Source organism: Galeopterus variegatus, unplaced genomic scaffold (genome assembly GCF_000696425.1).
Source record: "Galeopterus variegatus unplaced genomic scaffold, G_variegatus-3.0.2 Scaffold9, whole genome shotgun sequence".
Classification (NCBI taxonomy): domain Eukaryota; kingdom Metazoa; phylum Chordata; class Mammalia; order Dermoptera; family Cynocephalidae; genus Galeopterus; species Galeopterus variegatus.
This window is the reverse complement of record NW_007726120.1, coordinates 1365129-1392321: the sequence shown is the minus strand read 5'-3', so window position 1 is coordinate 1392321 and position 27193 is coordinate 1365129. Positions and strand designations below refer to the sequence as shown.

The 27193-nt window shown below is 36.7% G+C and overlaps 1 protein-coding gene across 2 annotated transcripts in view; it reads right to left on the bottom strand.

The window, feature by feature from the left end:
* CSRNP3 (cysteine-serine-rich nuclear protein 3) overlaps nt 1-27193 on the bottom strand; it is a 140133-nt gene that overhangs the window by 8414 nt on the left and 104526 nt on the right. For both annotated transcript variants that reach the window (XM_008584738.1, XM_008584803.1), the window contains exon 3: nt 7037-7296. In XM_008584738.1, coding sequence (XP_008582960.1) covers nt 7037-7296 — 260 coding nt within the window. The remainder of the gene's footprint in view (nt 1-7036; nt 7297-27193) is intronic.

Genomic DNA, 27193 nt, shown 5'->3' with positions numbered 1-27193 from the left:
CAAAGCAGAATTATTTACTTCCTATTCTGATTCCACAGTCACTTTTGAGAAGAAAAACCTTTAAATCAGAAATGGAAGAACAGACATATTTGGAAAGATTTAAAGCAAAAAGGAGGTGGGGAGACAGTAAAAGAGCATTCACTAGTTTTACAGAAGAATCCTCAGGCTCAGAAAATGTATGCTTTAGAGCAATGAAAAAGCTTGAAGTTACGATTGTTCAGTCTAACATCTGTAAAGTAGTCAAGAGGAAAGGAATTAAAAGATGATCAAAAATGGGAAAAAACCATTAAGAAAAAGCCAGCTAATTCTGGGTAACAATATTCTAGAAAGAATTATTTACACAGATATTTTCAGTACATGTGAAAAAGGAAAGCAGTGACTACTAGAGTATCAGCATGGGTTCACTAGAGGGAAAATGTCTATTTTTCAAATAAAATTACGTTGAACCTCAACATGTAAAAGATACAAGTGGTAATGAAGTGCACAGAGCCCTGACTCCTGAGCCTTCCGTCCTGCTCTCTGATCCCATAGTTCACAGTTGGAAAACCAGTGCTCTCTAGTCCTGAGAATTTCTCATTCTTATGCTCCGACAAAATTTGTCATGCTTTTCACATGGAAAGAGGGAATGTGATTTGATTAGTAAGAATATGGCTGGGTGCGTGGATTTTTAGTTGCACAGTGAAAATGTCTCAAAGACCAGTGATACTCAGCCTCTTTTGCACCACCACTGAGGCCAGGAGTGAGGCATGTGGCATCTGTGTGCTACCAGTAGCAGTGGCCCACCCTGCCGAAGCTTCTCAATTGGAGTTCATGTCGGGTGATGCAGGGAAAGCTCCCTGCTTTCCTCTTGAAGATCACTACTTGGAGAGGATATCCTGAACCCTGTCTTGTTAAATGTAGTTTTAAATTCACAACTTGGATAAGGCCCTAAAAGGCAAACTTATCACATCTGCAGATGACAAGATCAAATTTATTAAAATTAAATACAACAAAACTTTGTTGATCGCTCTGCATAGGCCATGTCTAGCACTAAAGAGGGTTCCTGCCCTGGGGATGTCATAAAATTTCAATTTATATCATGATGCAGACTTGGCTTAAAAGACCTGAGTTTTGTTTTTTTCTTGTTTTTGTTTGCTTGTTTTTTGTTTTGTTTTACTTTTTATTTATGGGGTTTTTACTTACTACCAGCTTAATATGAACAAACAAATTCATCAAGGTCCAAAAAGCCATTGTAACCTTAGAATATACCCATGGATGGAGCATCCACAACTTGCGAGAGGATAATGTAACGTATTTGTAGATACTGGATAGATCCCATCTGAAGTATTGTGTTCAGATCAAGTACCATATTATGATGTGGATATTAATAAATAGCATTATATCCAGACGAGGGGAATCAAGGTAACAAAAGTGCCTGAAAACCATACCTTAGGAGAATTAGTGAAAAAAAACAGGAACATTTAATCCTACAGTACAGAAGCACATAGAGCCCATAAGCTATTTTCAAGTATTTGCACGACCACCCACATTGCTTTCAAGCACTCAGAATCTGGAAAATAAGAAAGATTTATTCTGTGTGCCTGGAGGGCAGAATTGGGGTCAAAATGTGAGATCAGATGATAACAGTATGCTCGATATAAGAAAGAGCCTTCTAACAATTAAAGCTGCATAAATGGAATGGGCTATTTCAAGAAAGCCGTGTGCTCTGGGTCTCCAGAAATGTGCAATAGGAGGCTGGAAAGTATAGGATATGTATTTAGTAAAAGGAATTCCTGGTTTTGTGGTATGAGTTGGTCTCTGGCAAACTAAAAGAAAACACTCATATTTTCATATTCAGTCAAATCTTATAGAGAGTTCTTTAGCTCATTAGCTGTTAATTGCAGGTGGAAAATTGAAACCAATTTAATTATGCTCTCGAAAAACAAGGAATGTTTGGTTGTTTCGTTAATCTATAAGCACTTCAACTTGAAGTCAAAATGAGTCTTTGGAAAATATTTCACCACAAATGTCACCAGAAAGTATGGTAATATCAACATATAAGATATAAAATTTTCTTAAATTCCTTTATCCTTCCTTCTTTCTGGCTAATAAGCCAGATGAATATAGCAGCATGCTGGTAAATATTTAGTATCTCAAAAAAAAAAGTTCTAATTGGTCATGTCTGCCAAGTCTCATGGTTTAAATACTTCCATTATAACCGATTTCAAGCTACCGTTGGGAAGAGATGTACACAATCCAGTTTACTGAGCAACGTCAGGGAGCTGACTGCAGCATAATGCTAGATGCACCCAACATTCGAAGCAGGAGAATCAGTGCAATTGACTTCCCTGAATTAACGCAATGTTTGTTGCACAGGAAGAGAGTAAGGATTTGACTACATATGCTTAATTGTTCCACTTAAACTAAAATACCAACAATATTTTGAAGAACATATTCTTAAATGTATTTCATTTGCCCAGGGCTGAAGCCCACCCTGTAGTCTCCATCACTTTGGTTATGTATATTTTCTACTTGTCCAAATAGGTTGAGCATATGATAGGGTAGGTATTTGGCATCTCAAAGTCTTCCAGTTGATGTGAGGCAGGCTTCCGTTTAGGGATGCATTCCAGAAGCTCTGACATGAAGCATGTTTTGGCGTAATCTCTATAGAATCTAACAGAGAAGTTCTGTAGGAATAAGTGGAGTTCAAAGATATAATGACCGGCAGATTCTGACACATATAATAAAAAACCGTAGTATGGGGAAATAATTAAAAACCCATCTAAACATGTTGATGGTGATATAGTTCAACCATCTTTCACAAACACCTAATCCCCTGTATCTCTCAGGGCAAACACTTAATCCCTTATATCTCCAGGGCATTAAAGATCTTTATACAAAGGATAAATCACATGATTTCTGAAGAGATACAAAGGGCAGAGCTGGAGGTAAAGCGGAGAATTATAATACAGCATGGGTAAAGTTATTAAATGAAAAAAGCACCATCATAAGTCTGAGATTTGGGGTAAAGAAGATTTACATAGAGATTTTAAAAAGGTTAATCATTAAAGGAAGAGTTACCATCTGGCAACTCTTATTTTAATGAGGAAAGGAGAGCAAACATTACACAAGTAACATATGACTGAGAAATTGAGAAAGTATATAACCGTGGAAAGAACTGGAAATGGAACAAGAGTGGAGGTATATCCTTGATCTCAGGAAGCAGAACAACAACTTAGGTTCAAAAACATCGAGAAAGAGAGGCAAGTCAAAGCTGTGAAAGCTAAATTAAATTTTCTAGAACAAGGCAGTAGAATCCACTGTGACAGAACCCAGAGGCAATTGGAATGCCAAGGCTCTTTAAAACACAGAAATGGCTGCCTAATGCATTTTACAGATACATGTGAAATGGGAATAAAGGCTAATGTAATTGTTCATCAATGTGGTGCAGATGATGAAATCTAAGCACTTAATTTGGAAAAGAGTATAGTATTAAGATGACTGTGTGGATTACTGTGAAGAGTATGACATGTTTGAATGGGCTTGACAGAGAAAAAGGACTGAGCTCTGTAATTTAGAAATCTAAAGCTAGTTATTTCTTCGAGGAACATGCATTTTATTCAATCAGCTTTCTCTATTACTTGTTTATAGACAATGTTTGAAACACTAGCACTGTTAACAAAAAAGATGCACTTGAACCCCCCAAATAGAATTGAATTTGTTCTACAAATCTAATTGTATATATTATTTTTCAGTACAACTAACTCATACTTGATTGAGAAATGAATTACCAAATTAGAAGCAATTTTATAATCAAAGCCTAAATTTCTATTCTTATTTTGTTTCTGAAATATTTATTATAAGGAAACATCTAGAAATGAGGGTTATGCTTTTTATTCATATTTCTCTACTAAAGCCCCATTGGGTAGGTACCATTGTATAAATGGCTTCTCTATCTGGAACTCAGCAGAGACACCTGGAAAAACACAGAGGCATGGTGGAAAGAGAAAGTTCTTCTTACTGTTCTGGGGCTGCTGGTTCTCAGATACTCATAAGCAGAAGGTGAACTACCCAGTTCCAAGTCCAGTGAGTTTCCCATGGTGTTCTACCTGGTCTCCATGATGAGCGCTTCGGAAAATGTTTGTCCTGTCAGAGCTGCCTTCACTCTGTCCTTGCTCAACAGGCAGTTCCCCGCCACTCACAGTGGACCAATTTAGGCAAAAGCAAAGTGGGCAAAGTTTGTTTTTAACAATCCTTGCTTTCTTCTTTGGACCTATCTACTCCAGAGACCCTTCTGCTACCCCAGTCAAAATCATGGAATCAATTTAGCTACATTTATTTTGTTACTTACCCCAGGGGTATTTATATTTCAAAATAAATGTCATATTAAAAGTGAAATTTCAAGTATCAGAGTGAAATTTTTGGAGAGCTAATTTTGGATTTTGGATAGCAAAACCTTAGACAAATATAGTCAATGATACTTTACATATCATAAAAGTTAATATGATAGAGGAATTACAGAAAAAATATACAAGATTTTTTCCATTGATTCCCCTCAGATATTTGAGACAACTTGTCCGCATTGCTGTGCTCTTTTAACTTCATGCGATATGTGTTTCTGAATACTTTAAGTACAGTGACACTAAGACCAGATCACCTCAGAATCCCATTCTTTTTTCACTTGGTATTCATTTGGAAGTAGTGATGATAACCAAATGCCTTTTGTTTACATCTTCACCAAAGAGGAGATCTACATGTTTTCACTTATCAATAACCAAGACACTCATATGATTGCCTCTCCAACTTATAATACTAAGCATAATTTTAAAAAAACAAATCTATAATAGGATGCTTTTCTGTTGTTCAGATTGTTAAAAAGAAAAAGCATGGGAGTAGCTGGGTACAAGTTACAGTATCAGCATATATCACTGCCTGATATGGAGGAAGGTCGCTGTAGGTTTGAGGCTTCCCCTAACATTCATCACATGTATAATGCACCTCACAGTTCACCACAATAAATCTTTTGGTTCTCAGACAGTGTTATAGTCTCCCAGCTGTTAAAAATCACTGCACATAGTACAGGAAAGGACGACTCCCTGTAGGTACAAAGATTGTCTTTCCCAATGCCTGTAGGGAATAATTAATTAATTAAAGAATAGGAAGTAACAAGATAATATAATCAGTTTTCTATTTGAGTGAGCCAGTTACTTAACATCTTTGTGCATATTTTTCCTCAGTTTGTAAACATGCTCTAATAATTTACCTATCCCACTGGGTCTTCGTGAGGATTAAAGTAAATAATGTTTTTAAACTGCATGGCAAATAAAAATCACTTAATGATTGGCAGCCATTACTATTGTTCTACCAATATTTTTAAGGGACTTTCAATGAAACCTGCCAAAAATATTGCCAAAGGAAATATGCCCGGAGCTAGATTGTGTTCACCTTAACTTAAGTGACTGACTTGTACAATTGGGAACAAGGCACATATACAAATTGCAATATACATTTTAAAAAGGTTTTTTGAAACACATCACACCACTGCCCACTGACTTTATACTGGAAACTAAAGGTAAAGGTAACATAGGTGTGCTTAAGTGCTTCAGGTATTTAACAAATGACATTTTATGTTAAGTACTTTGGATTGCCTAATATTTCCTATGTATTTATAGGGTGATAGACCAATACAAATACAGAGCGTCTCTAGTGGACAAAAGATATTTTCTGTGTTGTGTTTCTTTCCACTTAATCTCTAGAGTGGCACAACAATAGGTATCTCTACCTGTATACCTTGCTGACATCTCTTGATAACTTCAAAGCCCCTCAAACTCAGATGTCCAAAAATAATCTCCTATCCACCCCCACCCCCAACCTGCTCCTCTTTCAATATTCCTTGTCATGTCCTTGTCATAGTGAACAGTGCTATCACCTACAACCCCATCAGTTTTGCAAGACAGAAACTCCTGAATTCCTTACAATCCCCTTCTGTTCCTCCCAAATCCAATCTGTCATTAAGCACTGTTGATTTTACCTCCTAAATTTCTTCCTTTACCCACCTCTCTTCATCTTCCCTACCATGGGTCTCATCTTATCGTCACCTCTCTCCTGGACTATTATAACAGGCTCCTAACTGGTCTAACTCCAAATGCCCCCTCCCCACCCAACATGGCTTCCCCTACCCCAAAACTATTCTCACACCATCACATGAACTGGACCATATTATCCCACCACCTCAACCCTGAGTTTAAAACTCTTGATGGCTTCTGATAACCTTAGGATATAGAGGGAAAAAATCCTAGCATGTTTTACAAAGCCCCACCCCGCCTCCTTCATGTTGCTCCTCCTGCCCCCGCTTCAGCTACACCAGTCTTTGTGTGCTCGCCCTGCTCCCCCGGGGCACATGGCAGCTCTGGCTTCTCCTGATGCCTGAAACACTCTTGCCAACCCTCTTTGCCTAGTTTCCTCTTCAGATTTTCATTTCACTTTCTTAAGAAAGCTTCCCTTGACCTCCTGGGCCACGTCAATTCCCTGTTTTACACTTTTATAACAACTTGCAACCCTCCTTCTCAGCACTTAGTACACTGGTGATTTTATTTTGTTTGACAACTTGATTAATATTTTTCTTTCCTATTAATCTGTCAGTGCCGGGCAGGCTGGTTATCTCAGTGGGCTACAGCACAGCTTATAAAGCCAGGTCATGAGTTCGGACACCTGTACCAGCCACCCGCCAAAAAGAAAAAGAAAAATCTGTCAGTTCCTGTAGAGAGAGGACTACCTGTGTTTTTAGACATCCACTAGCCATGGCCCAAACACAGGGTGTATGATCTAACAATACTCAGTAGTAAAAATCTATGGAATGAATGAACAAATGATGTCAGGTAAGTTTCCTACATTGATTTCAGTGAAAAATCTACACCCTTTTGCTTAAAAAAAAAAAAAAGCCTCTGCTATATGAAATGCCCAGTTTGGTTTGTGAATGCAAGCACGAAAATGGTTAACTCAATCAAATTCCAGTAAGGACAGGAGGTTTGGCAAAAATGAGTTTTTACATTTTTACCTTCAGTTTTAGCGAGTTGAGCTTTTCCTCCCTGAGGTGCTCTCTCAGCATCTCGCGGTGCAGCCGCTCCTGCTCCCTGGCGAACTCGCCCAGCGTGTACTGGCGCACGCTGTTGTGGCGGCTGGACATGCCCAGCGTGCTGCCCCCCTGACTGGGCACGCTCGTGAAGCCTTGCCTCCGGGTGAAGTAGTACACGGTGACACAGCTGAAATGCACATTCTTTGTCCTCAGCCGCTTCTCCCTTTTGAGAATGGAGGAAGCTGAAAGAGAAATAAACAATGCAGTGAACGCCCAGGGCAGCAGTTTTCAGATGAGACCAAGAAAACACCACTTGATGATCTTGAATCTATTTGTGATCAACCTCTTTTGGCCAGGGGGCCCTAAAAATGTTATATCCCAGAGTCGGCAAAGAGTCCTTTTTCTTTTCTCTTTAAAATTATCTTCCAGTGGCAGAGTAGACTTCTTAAGCACTTCTATAACAGTAGTCCAAGCAGTTTGAGTAAAGTTGCCAGTAGTCAGGAATCAGTGTCAGAATTTAATTCTCACTTTCCCTAATGTCTTGAGTTTTGGTTTGATGATTTTCACACAAATGTATCATACTATAATCAGAAAAGACACATAATACAAACCCTCATTGTCATGCTCTTTTTCCTGCCTGTAATCCTGCCGACGACGCCAATTGTCCTCAAGCCCATTCACAGACTGAGTCACAAACCCTTCACATGCCAGGCTGGGTCCCAGACCCCTCACATGCCAGGCTGGGTCCCCAGAACCCTCATGTGCCAGGCTGGGTCCCCAGAACCCTCACGTTCCAGGCTGGGTCACCAGAACCCTCACATGCAGGCCTATGAGCTAGGTAACCAACAAACAGGTCCTTAGAAGTCATAGGTTGGAGAGCATGGCCACACGTGATGGACGCCAAGGCACACACCAGCCAGGGTGGTAGCGCTGCTCAGGCACACTAACTCCACCCCCCCACCCAAACTTACAAAGAATGCGCTCACCACCCCCAACCATGCCTAAGGTGAGGGGTTCTGATTAAATTATCCTATTTTCCCAACACTCATTTCTTGGATATTATTCCTATATGGTAGGTACTTGGCATAAAAAAATTCTAATAATTATGAATTTTAGAAAATTCCAAAAAGCAATAAAAATACATGGAAAAGGCTCACTGGCATTATTTAAATATTTTAACAATTTAAGTCTAACAAAGCATTGTTTGGTAAAAACCAGTATCCCCATTAGCAATACAAAGTGGGATTTTAATCCAAGCATAAATTGAGACAATTGAAAATGCAATGAGATATATCAGAACCTTTTTTCTATTATTATTTTAATTGACAAAAATTGTATATATTTATGTGTACAACAAGATGTTTTGATATATGTATATATTGTGGAATTTCTAAATCAAGCTAATTAACATATCCATTCCTTTACATAGTTATTTTTTTGTGGTGATGGTGAGAAGCTTTATTATGAATTACAGGGACATCAAGATGCACAGAGCATCAAGGTAGTTGAGGAAAAGAGAGCCACATACTATAAACATGACCTTCTGGAGTTGGAACACATAGGAGACATCATCTGGCCCAGTCCTTTCATTTTATAGTGAAGTAGTCCAGGCTTGGAGAATTTGAGTGATTTTGTTTGATGTAGATAGTTAGTGTCAAAATAATTCATAATTTAAAAAAGAAAAAAAAAGTTAGTGGCAGAGTTAAAATTAAAACTAAGAGCTCCCAGTCTGGTGGAAAGGCACTCTTAGTTGAGAAAGAAATAGAATCATGTTATTGTAGGTTGAATTATAATCCTCCCTCTCCCCTACCTGCCAATATGTTGAAGTATCTCAGAATGTAATCTCTTTAGGAAATAGGGTCTTTACAGAGATAATCAAGTTAAAATGAGGTCATTAGTGTAGGCCCTAATCCAATATGACTGGTGTTCTTGTAAAAAGGTAAAATTCGGACAGACACACACATAGGAGGAAGACGATGTGAAGAGAGACCCAAATGCAGAGATTTGGATTTTGCAGCCACAAGCCAAGGAATGTCTGTGGCCACCAGAAGCTAGAATATGCAAGAAAAGATACTTCCCTACAGGTTTCTAAGAAGCATGGCCCTGCCAACACCTTGATTTTTGGTCTTCTAAACTCCAGAACTGTGAGAAAAGAAGTTTCTGTTGGTTCCAAGCCACCCAGTTTTTGGCAGTTTTTTATGGAAGCCCTAGGAAAACTAATACACACGCTCAAGTAGAAAAACAGATAAAGAAACAATAAGCTGAGAAGACATCCTTTGACAGCAAAATAATGGAAGTTAACACGTGTGGAGTACTTCCCACGTGCTATACTAGGCAAAGAACTTAACATGTTTTATCTCATTTTATCCTTACAACTCCCTGCATTGATATTACTTGTGCTTACATTTTTAGAGGACTAAGTCACCAAAGGTTAAATAACATGATCAAGGTCATATAACTACTGGTGAAACTGGGATTCATTAGCACAGAGCCCAGGCTTTTTATCACCATGTCACAGCAGAGAGCTGAGGCTATACAAAGAGAGGTGAACAAGGCTGAGTCTTGGAATCATGCTCCTTCTGGCAGATGTTAACTGCTGTGGACTTCAAAGATGATTTCGATTTGGAAGGCTGTATAAGCAATGAAAGAAAAGTGACTACAATATCATGTTGTTCACCTTTTTTTTTTTTGGCAGCTTTCCGGTATAGGGATCCAAACCCTTGACCTTGATGTTAACAAGGCTGTGTTCTAACCAACTGAGCTAACTGGCCAACTCGCTTTGGATTTACACAAGAATCTTCTTTCAGGGTAGTTCAAGTTCCTTTGTCTCATTTTCACCCCATAAAACATTCAAGCCAAATATAGAGGCTGCTATGACTAACCTCATTTTTTGAATTCATCTATTAAATAAATATAAATTGAGGGCCTACAATGTGTCAGGCACTTGCTGGATGGCTGGAATACATCAGTAAAAAAAACCAGATGGGGATTCCTGTCCATGTGGAGCTTCCATTTCAGTGATCAGAAACTCAGATGGAAGGGACAGACTCAGAAGGTTAGAGAGTAGAATTAGGATGTTAGAACAAAACTTCAGCTCTCTAAACTTTCTCTCTTCTCTACTGTTTTATTTCTCCAAAAGAGATTGCCAGAAAGCAAATGCTTTCAAACGTGTGAGTATTTTTTTCATTTACTTATGTATATGTTTATTACAACATATTTGTACTCTTGGAAGCAGAGACAGTTTTCAACTTTGATTTAAATGCTCTGATCTCCTTCATAACTGTATGTTTAAATCATCTCAAAACAGAGAAAGAATTTGTTAAAATGTACAAGGATCACCATAGAAAGGAAAATTCAACAATTTGCCCAGTAATCTACTACCTGATCTGACAACCTCATCTGTCACCATCTTACAGCAGGTTAGAGCCTCTGGTTTGGGTGATAACCTTCAATCTTTTTCACACTTGATATCATAAAAATGATGCCCTTATGACACTGTCTTTCAAGGCCATAAATTTACAGATAAGAAAAAAGGTTTTCATATATCAATTTAAAACAATTTTTATAAATACCTCTGATAATTTTGTTACTTTCACTTTAGACAATTCATGGCACTCTAAACAAACTTTCTTTTTAATAATTTAATTAGGTCTGTACCTGTATTTTTAGATTATAGGAAGAATTTTTCACCCTTCTGGATGAATCTATTGCATCACCTTTTCGAAAAAGCCAAATTATACTTTCCCTAAAATCCAGAGATTAGAGCTGATTTTCTAAGGCTGTGAGGACGACAAGACTGGCAGAGTGGGGGCCCTTCAGCTGGGCCCTTGGCAGTGATAACGTTGTCAAAGCAAGCTAGGAATAATGCTTCCTTCTATCTGCCAGGGTTTATAGTTCAAACGTGCTTATGCTTCTTTTACCATTTACCTATTATAAACAGCACTGAAAACAATGATCCAAAAGCCCATGGAATATATTTAAAAGGAAGGCTTTGAAATTATGTAAGATCAGCCTTATGGGGGACATTGTAAGTGTGGCTTTCCTGAACTTAGGAGCCACCCATGTCTCTCTTCGATTGAATTACAGCACTAGAATGAATTTGCACGGAAAAAAGGGGCCATTATGGGCTTTCTGCTGCCTCCAGGCCCCAATTTGACTAACATCACAAAATGAAGTCATAAAAAAAGAGTCTGTGTTCTTTGAGCCTGGGAAAGACACATCTGCCTTAGGAAATCTGAAACCTCCCTGATATAACTACATAGTAATTTGTGCCCTTTGCAGAATAATTGAACTCTACTTTGTGTCTCTACAGAGTTCAGTGCTACCTTTCCTACTGCAAGGTCAAGGGCAAGAAAAAGAAAGGAGAATGGGGTTTTCATTGCTGCTTTGAAAAATAATTAGTCTGTTTTCATACTCGATACCAATTTTTTAGTGTCTTTCAGTTCCTTTTCTTTTTTAAACATTTTTTAATTTTTAATTTTTTTAGCTCCTTTTCTTTTATTGCAACCACTGGACCACCCCAAAGCAAAAGTGTCTAAATGCAACAGTTCTGTATATACCGCCCAGAACACAGCTCTTGAGAATAGCATTATGGTCATCACAACAGGCCAATGCTGGTATTACTGTAAAATAATCACAAATTATAGAAATAATATTGATCTTTGTAAATTAAAGAAATAAAAAGCACAGAGAGACTGATATTAGCTGTCTGTAGAGGCTATCCATCCTAAAAAATGCTTTGAAAATTAATGGAGAAAAGCATTGGAAAACTGACTGACAAACAATGCCAGGGTAAAGATATAGGTAAATAAAATAATCTGTACTATAAATTATATAAAGAACAAATTCAGAAACATAATGGATTAAAATGGAAACCAAAAACTAAGAATTGGACAGTCTGTTTCCAGTACTATCCAGAAAAGCAAGTGCTCTGATGAGACAAATATTCTGAATATTTTATCCCACACAGGGAGGAATATATCAAGATACCACAGTTGAATCACATAAGGCTCTAAGAAAATGCAAATGACTTTGGTCCATTTCCACCCTCATAAACCCACCTGTTTATTTGGTTGGAAGACATCTTCAAGTCTACAAGATTATCTGGCTAACTTGTGAATTTTATTTCTTGATGAAAATAATCAAATTTACTTTCTGATTTATACTTCAGCCATTTGTGAATAACATTATTGTGTGTCATTCCACCTGAACTTGAGGATCTTGGCATGAACACAGACAATCACATATCTGAGCCTACAAAAACGAAGTCCAGGTTCTGGACCACCAATTCCACCATCACTCTGGAGTGAATGCTTGAGCAGTGAGCCGGTCATCCTCTTTACACACACTTGTTCTCTTTAGTGTCAACAACTATCAGCAAAGCCCTACTATAGCTGGGAAGGCAGAAAACAGTAAACAGAGTTATGTATTTTGGCACTAAAGTTGGCATATGGTGGTTGAAAATTCATGGTCCAGTTTCATGTTAAACAAGGGGAGAATTGCGGAAAAATATTAATTCTAACATTTGGGTCTGAAATCAATAATACACTTCCCTCCTATGCGCTATACTAAAAAATAAAATGCCAGATGATTTCTAAGTCTATATTTTGAGTTTAATTTTTACTTATTTGGGGGAAATTTGGTAGAAGCAAAGTGAGACTGCTGAAATTAACTTGTTTTTCTTGGTACATCCTGGGCAATAAAAATTTGTGTTTTTAAATCATACAGATCAAATTAATCAGGGGCTCTAAAAGTGTGCATGTTGTTTCTTACCCTTTGAAGAACAAAGCAAGACTGAATCAGTTATCAAGCCAGGAAGCTTAGCTTACAAGCAGAAAACCCAGTTTCATTAGAAACTATTTTGTATAGAAATTAGTATAACACACTGGATAGTAAGTCAATTTCTGATGGTTAAAGTTAAGATTAACTTAACTTTTACAAATATTTTTGCAAATTTCCTGTGATCATATGTTCTTATTTCTTCAACTTAACATGATTGTCAAAGTTGGTCTCTCTCAATCAGGGTGTCATCACATTACAAATCTTAATCACAAGTAAGGAGTGAAAATGGGTCTGGCAACCAAGAAATCTAGTAGTAACTGCTTTGCAAATAAAGTCTAGCTTGTATCAAAAACAATTTTTCCTTGTTCCAACTGACCCCTTTTATTCCTTTGAGTCACATCTCATGTATCCTGAATATACTTACTCCAGTCATCTCTTTCAAGTTATTTTGCTCAAGTAAGGTATTTAGGGCAGTGACACATCATTTAAGTGAAGGAAGTCTATTTTCTTACTGATATATTGGTTCTTTATATTATGAATGATAGCTCTAAATGCTTTTAAAATTGCAGTGCATCTCTCTACTCAGTCTCTAAATGCTACTCTTCCCTATCTCAGACCAACCGACCAATATATGAACTAGGAAAGCAGCAAGTAGATTAGATTGTATAAATTATGATAAACACACATAAGAACTGAAACCATTCTGATTTCAGTCCTTCAGTAGAGAAGGACTGGATTTATAATTCATAGACAGGATTGGGCAGTTTATCTATTTAGCCATAATTATTTTCCAACCTAATACTAAGTTGAAAATATTCACAATGGAGTACCTTCAAAACTAATAATGTCTTTGTGCATTGCAGTCTCTGAGTGAGATAATTCAAGATGAAACCCTTTTGTTTAAATTGATAGTATTTAAAAAAAAAAAAAAAAAAAAAAAAAACAAACAAACCCAAAAAACCCTCTCATATATAGGCCTACGTGAACTATCAAGATATGTACAAATATTGCACATGCATTTAAACAATAACAACAAAATAGCAAGAACAAAAATAATATAAAAAAATGATCCTTGAGGCTGGATGACTAAAGCTTTATTTTGCATCATGAACATGCATGTCACATCATCATTCATTCAGTCTGTCGGCTATATCCACACAAGCAAGTGAGGGATCTACACGGAGGGAACTTGCTCTCTTCCCAGTCTCACATGACAGGCATAGCCCAGGCTGCTCAGCACTCCGCAAGCTGAGTTTGACTTTATGGGGGTGGTTCAACAGAGTAATCATCTATTTGAAATTCTCAGCTTGGAAAAAAATAAAGTTTACTGCCCAAGATTTTGATGTAAATTCCATATAAAAATTAAATGTAAACTTCGATCTCTCAGCATTGATGGCATAAATAATTAAAATGGTTAACTCACAAAAAGTGATCACTCTGCAGAACTGCTATCTTTCAGCCACATTTTCCTATTTATTAAAGATGCTCCCTCCTCTTCCTCCTCTTCCCCATTTCTTGTGAGTAATAAAAAAAAAAAAGTGTAATTTTGTCCTCATGCTTGTTAGGACAACAGCAACAAATAATACATTTTAAAGCTATAGACTTGAAACTAAGAGAGCAAAAATTTTATGAAAAAGAATCTGTTTTCCTTTATTTATTTATTTATTTATTATTATTTTTTTTCCTTTTTGTCTTTTTTCGTGTCCAGCAATGGATCGCAACCCTCAGTGTCGCGCCTGTACCGGACCGGGACCGGCAACGGGATCGCAACCCTCAGTGCTGCGCTCACGCACCTCGCTCAGCCAGTGAGCGGGAACCGGTCTGTATGTGGGATCCGAACCCTCGGCGGGAGTGCCACCACGCTCCCAAGCGGCCGCATTGTCTGTTTTCCTTTATATCTAATCTTTATATATAATCGACTTAGCACTGACCCTCCCCCTTACATAGAATTCACATCCCACCAAAAACGTGGTGTGACTGAAGATTGCTCTAGCATTAAAATGCAATTAACATTGGGATGGCAAATTGTTAAACTCAAACAGGCTTAGATTAACCTGTAGATTAAAATTGTGCCATTAACTGTGTGATCTACTGATTTTTATTCTAATTTAGATATATGATCTTGCTTTTGCATCAATTCGCCAAATTTATATTACTAATTATCATGAATTTTGGCATTCCTTCCGGTTTAATTTTGTCCTTACATGACATGTCACTTAAATAAAGTTCATGCATTAAAATCCTTGAGTAAAATATCTGAAGCACAATATAATAAAGTGTTTTGCTAAATCTAGGTATTGCATTCTGCTCAGCTCTGCCCAAAGCAGACTGGAAGTTGGGAATACTTTTTCCTCTGTTCCATATACTCAGCTAGCCACCTGACTTTATTACTGTTGGGAACTATTTTACAAAATTTTGATCAATGTTACTAGCTTTTTTCTCTTTTTACACTATTTTTCTTTTGAATACATTAAAATTTTCTAGGGACTCTTTAAGATTTCCACAGAGCCAATGCTAACTAACATTTACATATAGAACACATATTGTGGAAGTACTTGTCTTCTCATTTTTAAAGGATGCTTCTTTATTGTAAGCATGTCATATTGCTAATGAATTAGAGAAAATATTTTCCTATCCAGAAAGGTGGTAAATAATAAACTGTCAAATAATGTAATCAATTAAAAATGTGAATTCTAATACTTGCTAAGATCCATTATAGAAATTATATTAATAAGCATCTGCATTTCTCATTTTCTCCATTAATATTTTCAGAATTGTGTTTATTTACCTCACAGGAATATTATAAGAAATAATTACCTTTGTAAATTATTACTGCATTTATAAATTAATTGTAATTACCTTTGTAATGAAATTATGAATCACAGATGGAAAACATTACATATGCAGAGTCCTATCTTGGTGATGCTGTTAAACCAAATAAAAAGTGTTTATTATTACCGAGAAAATAAGTACCACCCATTTCCCAGTTTGCTTCCTTAATCTCTCAAATGTCCAATTAAATACTAAAACTTCATGCTTAAGAAACAAATTTCACTGCCACTAAAGTAACAGTAATTTCCAAAATATATAAACCTATACTGTGGTTTTATTAAAAATCCCAACATGGATAACATCTTAAGACCATACTGTTTCTTACTGGGAAAAAAGGTAGTTGTTACTAAACATAAATAATCACAGTTCTGGCAGCAGCCCAAGGAGTAAGCACTTTCCTCTGCTGTCTCAGCAATTCTCCTGATGTCAAAGACACATTAAAATAAATGAGAACCATATGGCTCCTCAGCAGAATACCCGCGCTCTTACAACCAAGAGGGCAATGCAATTCATTACCACCACCGGAGAAATATTTTGGGGACATGGAATATCTCAATGCAAAATAAAGCCGCATGAGGCATTTTCACACAATGACAGAAGGAGACATTTGCTATTCTTCAGCTCCACTAGCCTGTTTTGTTGCTTTTTACATTTTTTCAATACCACCATGAGCCTTCCTGTTAGAAGGATTAAATAGCATTTTCCACCTGCTCAATGACTTCCCAAACAGTATTTCATCTGGCTGTACAATATAGCCCTGTCAAGCCTAATATATCATGATAATCCAGGTCAGAAATCCATTTAAAAACAACAACAAAAAAGCAAAACACAACTAATCCTCAACAGCCATAAGAGCAGCAAAACTCTTCTAAGATTTCTTATAAATTATTCTGGAGAGCAAGATTAGGTCAAAGACCATACACTTGAGCTTTGAACTTTGCCAGAAAGAATGAAATCTGGAAGCATGATTTTTTTAATTTTTTTTTTTCCTTTTTTAAATTTTTTTTTTCGTGACCGGCAATGGATCGCAACCCTCAGTGTCGCGCCCGTACCGGACCGGGACCGGCCACGGGATCGCAACCCTCGGTGTTGCTCCCACCCCCCGCTCAGCCAGTGAGCGGCAGGACTGCATGTGGGATCCGAACCCTCGGCGGGAGCGCCACTGCGCTTCCCAAGCGGCGCACTACAGCAGTGCGCCACCGGGCCGGCCCAGCATGATTTTTTTTAAATTGTGATTATTGTTAAGTCTAAAAAAGCCTTTACTATATTTATCTCAAATAAAAATCTAAATCATTAAAAAACATAAAAGGAGGAAATTAATCAATGCTGTTTTACTGGCTCCATATGTCAGAACTTCTAAATTTGAAAAAGAGATCAAGGGCTGCAGAATTGAGATTAAAGGAGAGGTTGGAAGGGCAGCTGGGGGAGGGGCAGCTGGGGTTTCTGGGGTACCTTCTGTTTCCTGGCTGTTAATGAATGATTTGGCGGGGTTGCAAACATCAAAAACAAAAAGAAAACCTTTACCTATGATTTTTCTATAAGCGTATCTCATGCTTTGATTGGGCATATGCTTCCAGTTTTCATAATCCCCTCAGTGTCTGCTATGGTCTCAATGTTTGTGTCCCTCCAAAATTTATATGCTGAAATTTTAACCCCTAAGGTGATAGTACTAGGAGGGGGGGCTTTGAGAGGTGATTAGGTTATGGGCATGGCACCCTCATGAGTGGAAGTAGTGCCTTTATAAAGGAGATCCCCGAGAGATGCTTGCCCCTTCCACCATGTGAGGACACAGCAGGAAGGCACTGTCTGTGAGAAACAGGTCCTCACCAGACACCAAATCTTCTAGCACTTTGATCTGGGACTTCCTGACCTCCAGAATGGTGAGAAATAAACTTCTGTTGTTTATAAGCTACCCACTTTATGGGATTTTGTTTTAGCAACTCAAATGGACTAGGTCAGTGTCTGTTTTAACCCTTTTGAAACTGTGAATTAAAGGAATTGCTTGAGCACAATATCTGGCATCGAATAACCACTGAGTATTTACTAGAAAAATAAAATTGAGATTCAGCTCAAATGTCAACTCCAGGAAGACTTCCATGGAACCCCTAGCATGTGGTAAGTGCTCTTTCTACACATTTCCAAAGCATCACTGCCTTCGTACTGATAATAAAAATAAAAGTGTGTATGTCTCTCTCCTCCACTATTCAGGGGAGCAGGACTACATCTTACTGTGGAACCCTCAGGATAGAGCACACTGACGGCCACTAGGACTCACCGAAGTATTTGTTTAAATTAAATTAATGAATAACTAAATAATGGGTTAAATAAGTAAACACTTATATCTCCTAAATATTTTTTCCTTAATCTTAAAGTGATAAAGTGACATTCAAAAGTTTTACCTGAAGCCTCATGGTCAACATGTCTTTCTTCATCACTAATTTCTTGTTGCTTTCCCTATTTTCCTGTGAAACTTTTCAAAAAATTATGTATTGAAGAGAAGACACATCGCCCTCATGGCTTGAGGGCACACATAACTGTTGCACTAGAAACCATTTGAAATATACTATATTTTATATATCAGAAGATCTAACATAACAATCCAACCCTGGCACCAAAATAAATCTTGAAAAAAAAATCCACCAATAATGACCTTGTAAACCGATCTCTAAAAAGCAAGTTGCCAGTAGGTGGAAGAGTTACCTGAATGTTATGAAATGATTTTGAAAGAGAAATCCTGCTGATAATGTATCACTAATTGGTATTGACCTCCAGCGAAAACATGACTGAAGTTCCTGCCTTTAGCAGTCCATTAGTGATGGATATACAAAATGATTTTGCCTCTTAGTATTTAACTTGTCATCTGTGCCTTAGAGCAGTGACTATACTGTTAAAAATATATATATTGCTTAAGATTTATTAATTTCCTACTACCTTCTATAACATACAAGCATGATCTAAGACAGAGACTTTTTCTTTTCTTAGTGGTAGTGGTGCTGAGACATTAGTAAAAGGCCTAGTTGATGAGGTCTTGACACAAGGAACAGAAATAAGCAAAGAAGATTTAAAATTTTTATTGAAATACTTAAACATGATAGAACTGAAACAATAGGGTCTGGAATATAAATTGAATGGGGGCAGGAATTTGTCACGTCTGGGACTAATTTCACTCTAAAACTAAAAAGTTATCCTATAAATGATTCACAGATAGGGGCAAAAGACCTGAGACTCCCAGGTCAAAAACAAAATGCTTTACTACTCACAGCACAGCAAGCAGCATGATCGTCATGTTTCTGTTGGTACTGCTTGCCCCCATCCCTCCCCAATTCTATGGGAGCAATGTGGAGGGGCCAAATAGATGCTATATACATAGTAGGTTTGCACTGCACCAAAGGCATAATGAGCTTGGGAACCCACAGGTTTATAGCAAGCAGTATGTAAGCCTGTTCTTTGTCCCAGTGAAGTCATTACCCCATCCCTCAAGGTTGCTTGCTACAAATACAACACTGAAAATGGTCCACGTAAATAAAAAGGGATCAGGGCAGTGCATTCTTGGTATCCTCAGAAAGACATGTAGGAGTGCAATAAACCCACGGAGGAGTGTCTCCCAACAGGACTTACATTTATTTTGTTCATGGATTCATAGATCCCAAGCACCTAGAACATGTGGCATACAGTAGACACTCAATATACATTTGTTGAATGAATGAATGGGGTCTATAGGTTAAAATTCTGTAATTTACTTCACATTGCATCATCTAGCAGTTTTATGTAATTAAAGAATACTCTAAAATACTCACAGAAGGATAAAATCATCTCTATAATTCTCTCTTTCTTTTTCTTTTTTGTGCATGTAACTCCAATTAACAATATTTATCAGGTTTTCTAGATGATAGAATACAGTACAGAGCAAACTTGAAGAATAAGGTACTTTAAAATATTCATATGATAAAGAATATGCATAATAATTTTTAGATTTCCCAGAAAATTAAAAAGGAACAAAACTTTTCCTAAAGTGTATTTTTCTTTCTAAATCAAATTAATGATATTTGCTTTAATTTCCAAAGCTAGCATCTCACGTAAAAATATATGACCTCAATACCACTTCTACTTTTATTAAACACTGTAATTCTTGCAAAATGATAATTTCACAAGCACATATGTTATAACTATCAAGTAGTATGTAAAAGCAATATTCGAAACACCTAAAGAAACAATCCTTCCCTGCAAAGAGTCTACCAAATAAAGGGTTTCCTAAAGAATGTTAAATGAAGTGTTTATTCCTGTGAAGTACAAGGGTACTTCAAAAAGTACATGGAAAGATTTGTATTATCTTTTAATTCTGTTTTTCCACAAACTTTTTGAAGTACCTTCCTGTTTTTTTTTCTAGGTTTTCTCATAGCTCACACATATTTCCCTTTGCAACCTTGCCAAAGGAGAGAATCAGTACAAAGATCTTTGTAATGATTTTGGCAGCTCCAAGGAGTGAGAGCTCTTTGATAGTTCTGCTATCATATCTATGAGGTACATAGGGGAATATATTATATACATAAATGTTCTTGGATACTACTGGATGCATAGAAATAGTCCCAAAGGATCTATGATTGCCTTTTATCTATGCTATTCTCATGACATATGGGCTATTTTTTACAAGAAATATTTTTTCCAAAGCCAAATGTAACCTCACACTTGGACTGTATAAAAGGAGACAGGAAGGTATAAAGAGGTTTCTTTTCTTTCTGCATTTTAGGAATTTATGTTCCTTGGGATAGGAGGGAAAAAAAATTTGAGCACAAAAATGACTGAATTGTATTTTTAAAAACAGGATTCAACCTCTTTTTATCTTTAAAGAGCATCACTTCTCAACGATGTCCATGTTTCCTTTATCATCTGGAGCAAACTAAAATTCCAAACCCTGGTGCTCAACATTCTCTATTAACCAGTTCATCTGACTTTTCCTCTCATGCACACAATCTTCAATGTCTCTAAATTCAATTTTTAAGTGACTTACATGAACAAATTTTTTTTCTCTGATCCCTGCCAGAGTCCTATTCACTTACCAAAGGTTCCCTTGGACTTCAGTGTTGGAAAAGAGAAAAAAGTGAGAAGCAGAATTAATTTAAGGCAGACCCTGCCTTGAACCCCAGACTCTTGGCCTTTGATTAAGGATTCAGGAGGGATAACACAGGACATTTTTTGAGTATGTGAATAATCTTGGGAGACTTAAGGGACTATTATTGTTCTTAGATGGTAATGAATTTAATTAATTTCCTTCAACAGAAGTTACCCCTTTGTCTGTAGTAAGTGGCTGGAATTGAGAAAGACGGGAGGAGGTGATAGATAGCTTTGAATAAAGAACTACTCAGGGATGGGAGGTCTCAGTGCTGACAATCAGGGGTGCCCCAGGGCAGTTCAGGGTACTGGGAAAAGGGGTAAGGCTAGGACATTGTCATGGTCTAGTTTAAAATTACATGCAGTCATCATTGCAACAATACATTTCCATTATTTATGCTCACACATAAAATAAGGACATTGGTATATGCATGCTCAAAAATTTTAACGATAGAGGTGTATGGCCACAAAAGTTTGGAAACCTACTGGTACACTAGAGGTGAACTTTGTAAAGGACAAACTTGGATAATTTTAAAGTGTTGCTTCTATTAGTGATATTTTATTTGTATGCTTATGATGTGCTGAAGACCTTTCTTAGTGCTTTATAGGTATTAATTCATTGAATCCTCATAATAACATGATCATGGTTTAAATAGGCAGCCCCATACCAATTTTGTAAATGAAACTGAGGTTCAGAGAGATGGAGTAATTTACCAAAACCTTACAGATGGCAGCAGAGCAGCCTGATTTGAATGCAGGCAGTGTCAGTCCATAACTCAAGCTGTTAATCTCAACACTGTACTGCCTCCCGTTCTTAGTTCTGGAATGGTTTAATGTTCTTTCTTCTTGTATCCCACAAACACCTGCTCCCAGGACTCAAGCAAACTCTAGAATTAGACTATGATAATCTAGCAGCATTGCTAAGTAAATAGAGAGAGCAAGTTGCCTATGTCTTAGAAGCAGTTAGAAGCAGCACAAGTAGTAAACCATTGTAAGCCTCTGCTGTTTTACCAGACTGCTAGTGGCCTGGAACTATAAATCCTAATGACACAGGCTCTGGAGTCAGACACACCAGTAGGTTCATTGCCACCTTAGGTCTGCTACTTAACCCAAGTTTTCTTATCTGAAATCTCCTAGGGCTATTTGAAGTAGAAGTCATAAACATGAACTCTGGAGCCAAAGCACTTAGTTCAAGTCCTAGGTCTGCCATTTACTTGCTGCGTGACCTTGAACAAATTACTTAATTGTTTTATACCTCAGTCACCTCATATATAAAATGGTTTTAATAATACTGCATATTGCTTTTATAAACACTAAATAAATTAATATCTGTAAAGCATTAAACAATGCTTAGATATAGTACTATATAATAATTTATTAAATAAAAATAAAGAAATCAATAAATCATTCATATAATTAGAATTCACATAAATCACTCATATAACCCAGTGGAGTGCCTGACACGGAGCAATCAATGTGTTAACTATTTACTGGTAGTGACTAGTCCCATATGATAAGGGTTTTACAATGAAAATGCTTTACTTTGTACTTTAAAGGCACAGTATTATGAAGTTTAGATTCATTTTTGTTTATTTGTTTTCATATTCGTTTTTGCTATAAAAAGATAATGGACATTGAGTAACTCATACGTACATATCCGACAAGTAATTGACATACATATCAGAAATTATGCTAAATCTTAGGGTTGTAGCTGTAAACAAAATGTACCTACATGAGACATTTAGTCTAAGAAGGATATTTTAATCCTGATTTTGTGAGGAGGAAATGAGACTCAGAGTGGTTCTCTTCAGGGTCATAAACCTGGTGAATGAGACTCACATTCCTCTCTGCTTGGCTTCACAGTGACGCTTGTTCCATTTCCCTGTCTGCTGTTCCTCCTCAGGTGTCGGAATATGGACTTTGCCATTTTCACTTCTGCCCCTTCTTTGCAGTTGGGGATGGCAACTAAGATATGAAGACATACTTGATGCTCATTATTCACAGACTCTGAATTAGTTGGTAACCCTAAATGAATACTCATTTACAGATGTTGGAGAATAGTGAAAAATTTGTTTTTTTTTCCCTCTCTCTCTTTTTAAGCAGCTTTATTGAGATACAATTGACATACCATACAATTCACCTATTTAAATTGTACAAATACTTGGCTTTTAATATATTTAGAGAATTGTGCATCTGCCACCGCAATCAATTTTAGAACATTTTCTTTACCCAAAAAAGAAACCCTGCACCTTTTAGCTGTCCCTGCCCAATGCTGCCTCCCCCCAGCCCTAAAGCAACCACAAATCTACTTTCTGTCTCTATGGATTTACATATTCTGGATTTTTCATATATGTGGAATCATATAATACATGGTCTTTTGTGATTAGCATCTCTCAGTGTAATATTTTTAAGGTTGCTACATATGAGGGTACTTCAAAAAGTTTGTGGAAAAACAGAATTGGAAGAGTACTTTTTTTTTTAATTGAGACATAATTGATTACACATATTTTAGGGATACAAAGTTGAATATCAATACCTTTGTCCAATATGTGGTGATCAAATCAGGATAGTTACTATATTTATCATTGCAGAATGTAATCATTTTTTGTGACGCTTTGCCAATTTCTCGCTATCTCCCCCCCCCCAACTTCCCACCTCTCGTAACCTTAACGGCAGTTCTGTTCTCTCTTTTTGAAAGTTCAATGTATTATTATTAATGTATTAATGTATTCTTGTGATTGTTGTATCATTCTTTCATACGTTTTTAATTTGTTTGCTTATTTTTTTTAGCTCCCATTTATGAGTGAGGACAGGTGGTATTTCTCCTTCTTGCATGGTTTATTTCACTTAACATGATTTTCTCCAAGTTCATCCATATTGCTGTGAATGGCAGATTTTCACTTTTTTTGTGTGTCTGAGTAGTATTCCATTGCATATATATATACTACATTTTCCTTATCCAGTTTTCTGTCAATGGACATTTAGCCAACTTTTGGCTATTGTAAATAGAGCTGTGATAAATATGGGAGTGCAGGTATCCCTTCAATGTGATGATTTCCATTCCTTTGGGTATATACCCAGCAGTGGGATTGCTGGATTATATGGCAGTTCTATCTGTAGTTGTCTGAGGAACCTCAATACTCTTTCCCATTGGCTGGACTAATTTACAGTCCAATAAACAGTGTAGAAGGGTTTCCCTTTCTCTGCATCCTCACCAGCATTTGTTACTCTCTGTTTTTTCGATAATAGCCAGTCTAACTGGTGGGAGATGACATCCTGATGTGGTTTTTATTTGCATTTCCCTGATGCTTAGGGATGTCGAGCATTTTTTATGTGTCTGCTTGGCCATTTATTTGTATATCTTCCTTTGAGAAATGCTTATGCAGATCCTTTGCTCATTTTTTAATCAGGTTATTTGTTTCTTTACTCTTAAGTTGTTTGAGTTCCTTGTGTATTCTGGATATTAATCCCTTGTCAGATGCATAGTTTGCAAATATTTGCTCCCATTCTGTAGGTTGTCTTTTCACTCTGTTAATCATTTTCTTTGCTATGCAGAAGCTTTTTAGTTTGATATAATCCCATTTGTTTATTTATTCCTTTGTTGCCTGTGCTTTCGGGGTCTTATTCATAAAATCTTTACACAGTCCTACCTACTGGAGTGTTTCCCCTATGTTTTCTTCTAGGAGTTTTAGGTTTCAGATCTCATATATAAATCTTTAATCCATTTTGAGTTGATTTTGGTATACGGTGAGAGGTACGGATCTACTTTCAGAATTCTTCTATATATGGACATTCAGTTTTCCCAGCACCATTTAGTGAAGAGGCAGTCTTTTCCCCAATGTATGTTCTTGGTGATTATGTCAAAGATCGATTGGCTGTAAGTATGTGGGTTGATGTCTGGGTCCTCTATTCTGTTACATTGTACCAAATATCTGTTTTTATGCCAATACCATACTATGGCTTTGTAGTGTAACTTGAAGTCAGGTAGTATAATGCCTCTGGCTTTATTTATTTATTTTTTTGCTCAGGGTTGCTTTGGCTATTCAGTGTCTTTCACTGCTACATATGAATGTCAGAATTGTTTTTTCTATTTCTGTGTAGAATGTCTCTGGTATTTTTGATGGGGATGCATTGAATCTGAAGATCACTTTGGGTGATATGGATATTTTCACAATGTTAATTCTTCTAATCCATGAGCATGGAATGTCTTTCCAAGAATACAAATTTTTCCATGAACTTTTTGAAATACCTTCATATAGTAGCATGTATCAATACTTCATCCCTTTTTATCAGGTGCTCTCTTTTTCTTCCCAATGTCTTTTACTGAAATTTCTTATTTCTACTTAAAGATCCAGATTTTTCTCTATCTTACTTTTCTAGGCCTCAAGAAAGACCTGGACCTTCTTGTCTCAGGCTGCTCACACTTTCCTGCCTCAGAAAAGTCTCCTTAGAAAGAGCTGAGGTTCTAACCTGGCCTGTCGTCTCCATGGAGAAAAATTTGAATTGCCCCATGTGCATGTTCCCAGCTGAGGCTGAACAAGGGGACTTCTGCCTTCTTGTTTTAGCTCTTCTACTGTAAACAAGTGTTCTTTGTGTGGATAGTGCCACATCTTGCATCTCTGCACTTTTTGGTTATTTTGGTGCTTATAAAGGCCCCTGAGCATAGTGCTCAAGTGCAAGAAAGCTGTGATGTGTCTTCTGGAGAAAATCCATGTGTTAGATAGGCTTTGTTCAGGCATGAGTTACAGTGTTCTTGGTCACGAATTCAGTGTTAATCAATCAACAATATATATTAAATAAGGTATCTTCAAACAGAAACAAATAAAACAAAGTTATGTATTGATTGAGGGGTGAAAATGTTATGATGAGAGGCTCACAGGAAACTAACCCTGTATTTCCTCTAGCAGCAGTGGCTCACTGTTCGCTAATTCAGTGTTCATTGCAACCTATAGAACATAACTGCCATGAATCATAATGAGAACTGACTGTACTTATTCTCTGTTTTGGGGACATTTTTTTAATGGTTGGTGAGCAAAGCTCATGAATGGAAAGCTGCCAAAAAAAGGAATTCAAATTATTTAAAATACATAAGAAACTGTTCAGTTTCACTAGTAATCAAATAAAATCAAAACAATAACACAGTACAGTTTTCTCCCATCTAATTAGCAAATGATGAAAAATTATAATTTTCAGTTGTGGCAAGACTAGAGATTGATACTCTTCTAATACTTCTGATTGATAAATTAATTATTATAACATTTTTAGAAAGCAATTTCTAAAATCTCAATGTATACTGAGAACCTTAGAAAAATCTTTATTTTTTTAAATAAATAATTCTAAATCTAGGAATCAGTATTAAAGATATAATCAGAAATTTAGAAAATGGTTATGAATAAACATGTTCATTGTTAAGTTTTGCAAAACAATGACAAATTGCAATCCACCTAAATGCTTGACATCAGAAATGGTTGAGAAAAATGGCATACTCTCTCTTTATATACACATATAAGGAAATATTTTTGTAGCCAATAAATCAGATTTTACAGATGTTTTAACATTATTAGAAAATGCCTGATATAGTGTTCAGTGAAAAAAAGGGCATATCAGGAAAAAATTTAACAATATGTTGCAAATATATAATAAAATACTTTTTAAAATACTGGGACAATACACCACAATGCTAATATTGGTTGTCTTGGGGTGATAGGATTATGGTTTAAAAAAAAATCTGTTTCTTTACAGTGTTTTGCACTTCCCAACTTCTAAACAATGAACATCACAAAAAGAAGATTTACAAAGACTGTAAATTGTCCATTTTGTACTTTAAGAAACACTTCTGTAGTTTTCTGAATTTAAGGCAATAAAATTGTTTAACACATTCGTAAAATGGCATTACTATAAATGAGTCATCTTATACCATAGCACTTATGACCATATGTTCTACATTTCCAAAATTCCATTAAGCATAAGCACTAGTACTTATTCATAGAAATCCATAAAGTATGCTCAAGAGCAGAAATCAATCAATAATGGTTATGAATGTGTCATTCCCTTCCTGTCCCAATCATGACCAGCTGTAAGTACTAATCCTACCTAATTCTGAGCCAATGAGAATGAGGCTGGAGTACATTAATAGCTCCATCTCTATTAGCAATGGCAGGTGTACGATTAATCTGTTCCTCCATCTCAGGGCAAACTCACGCCCACTGGGTATTACTGTTTCCACCAAATGTCTATATAGAGACCCAGGACAGCATGGTATAGCCTCATTCTTGGTTTTGAATTCACATTCTATTTCCTTGTTAGAACTCAAGCTTTCCTACTAACAGCCCTAGTCTTGTTTAGCTCTTCCCTCCTATTAGGTACTTAGGCTTGTTCCTTTAATTCCAAGGTATTTTATGAGTTTCTGCTATAGCT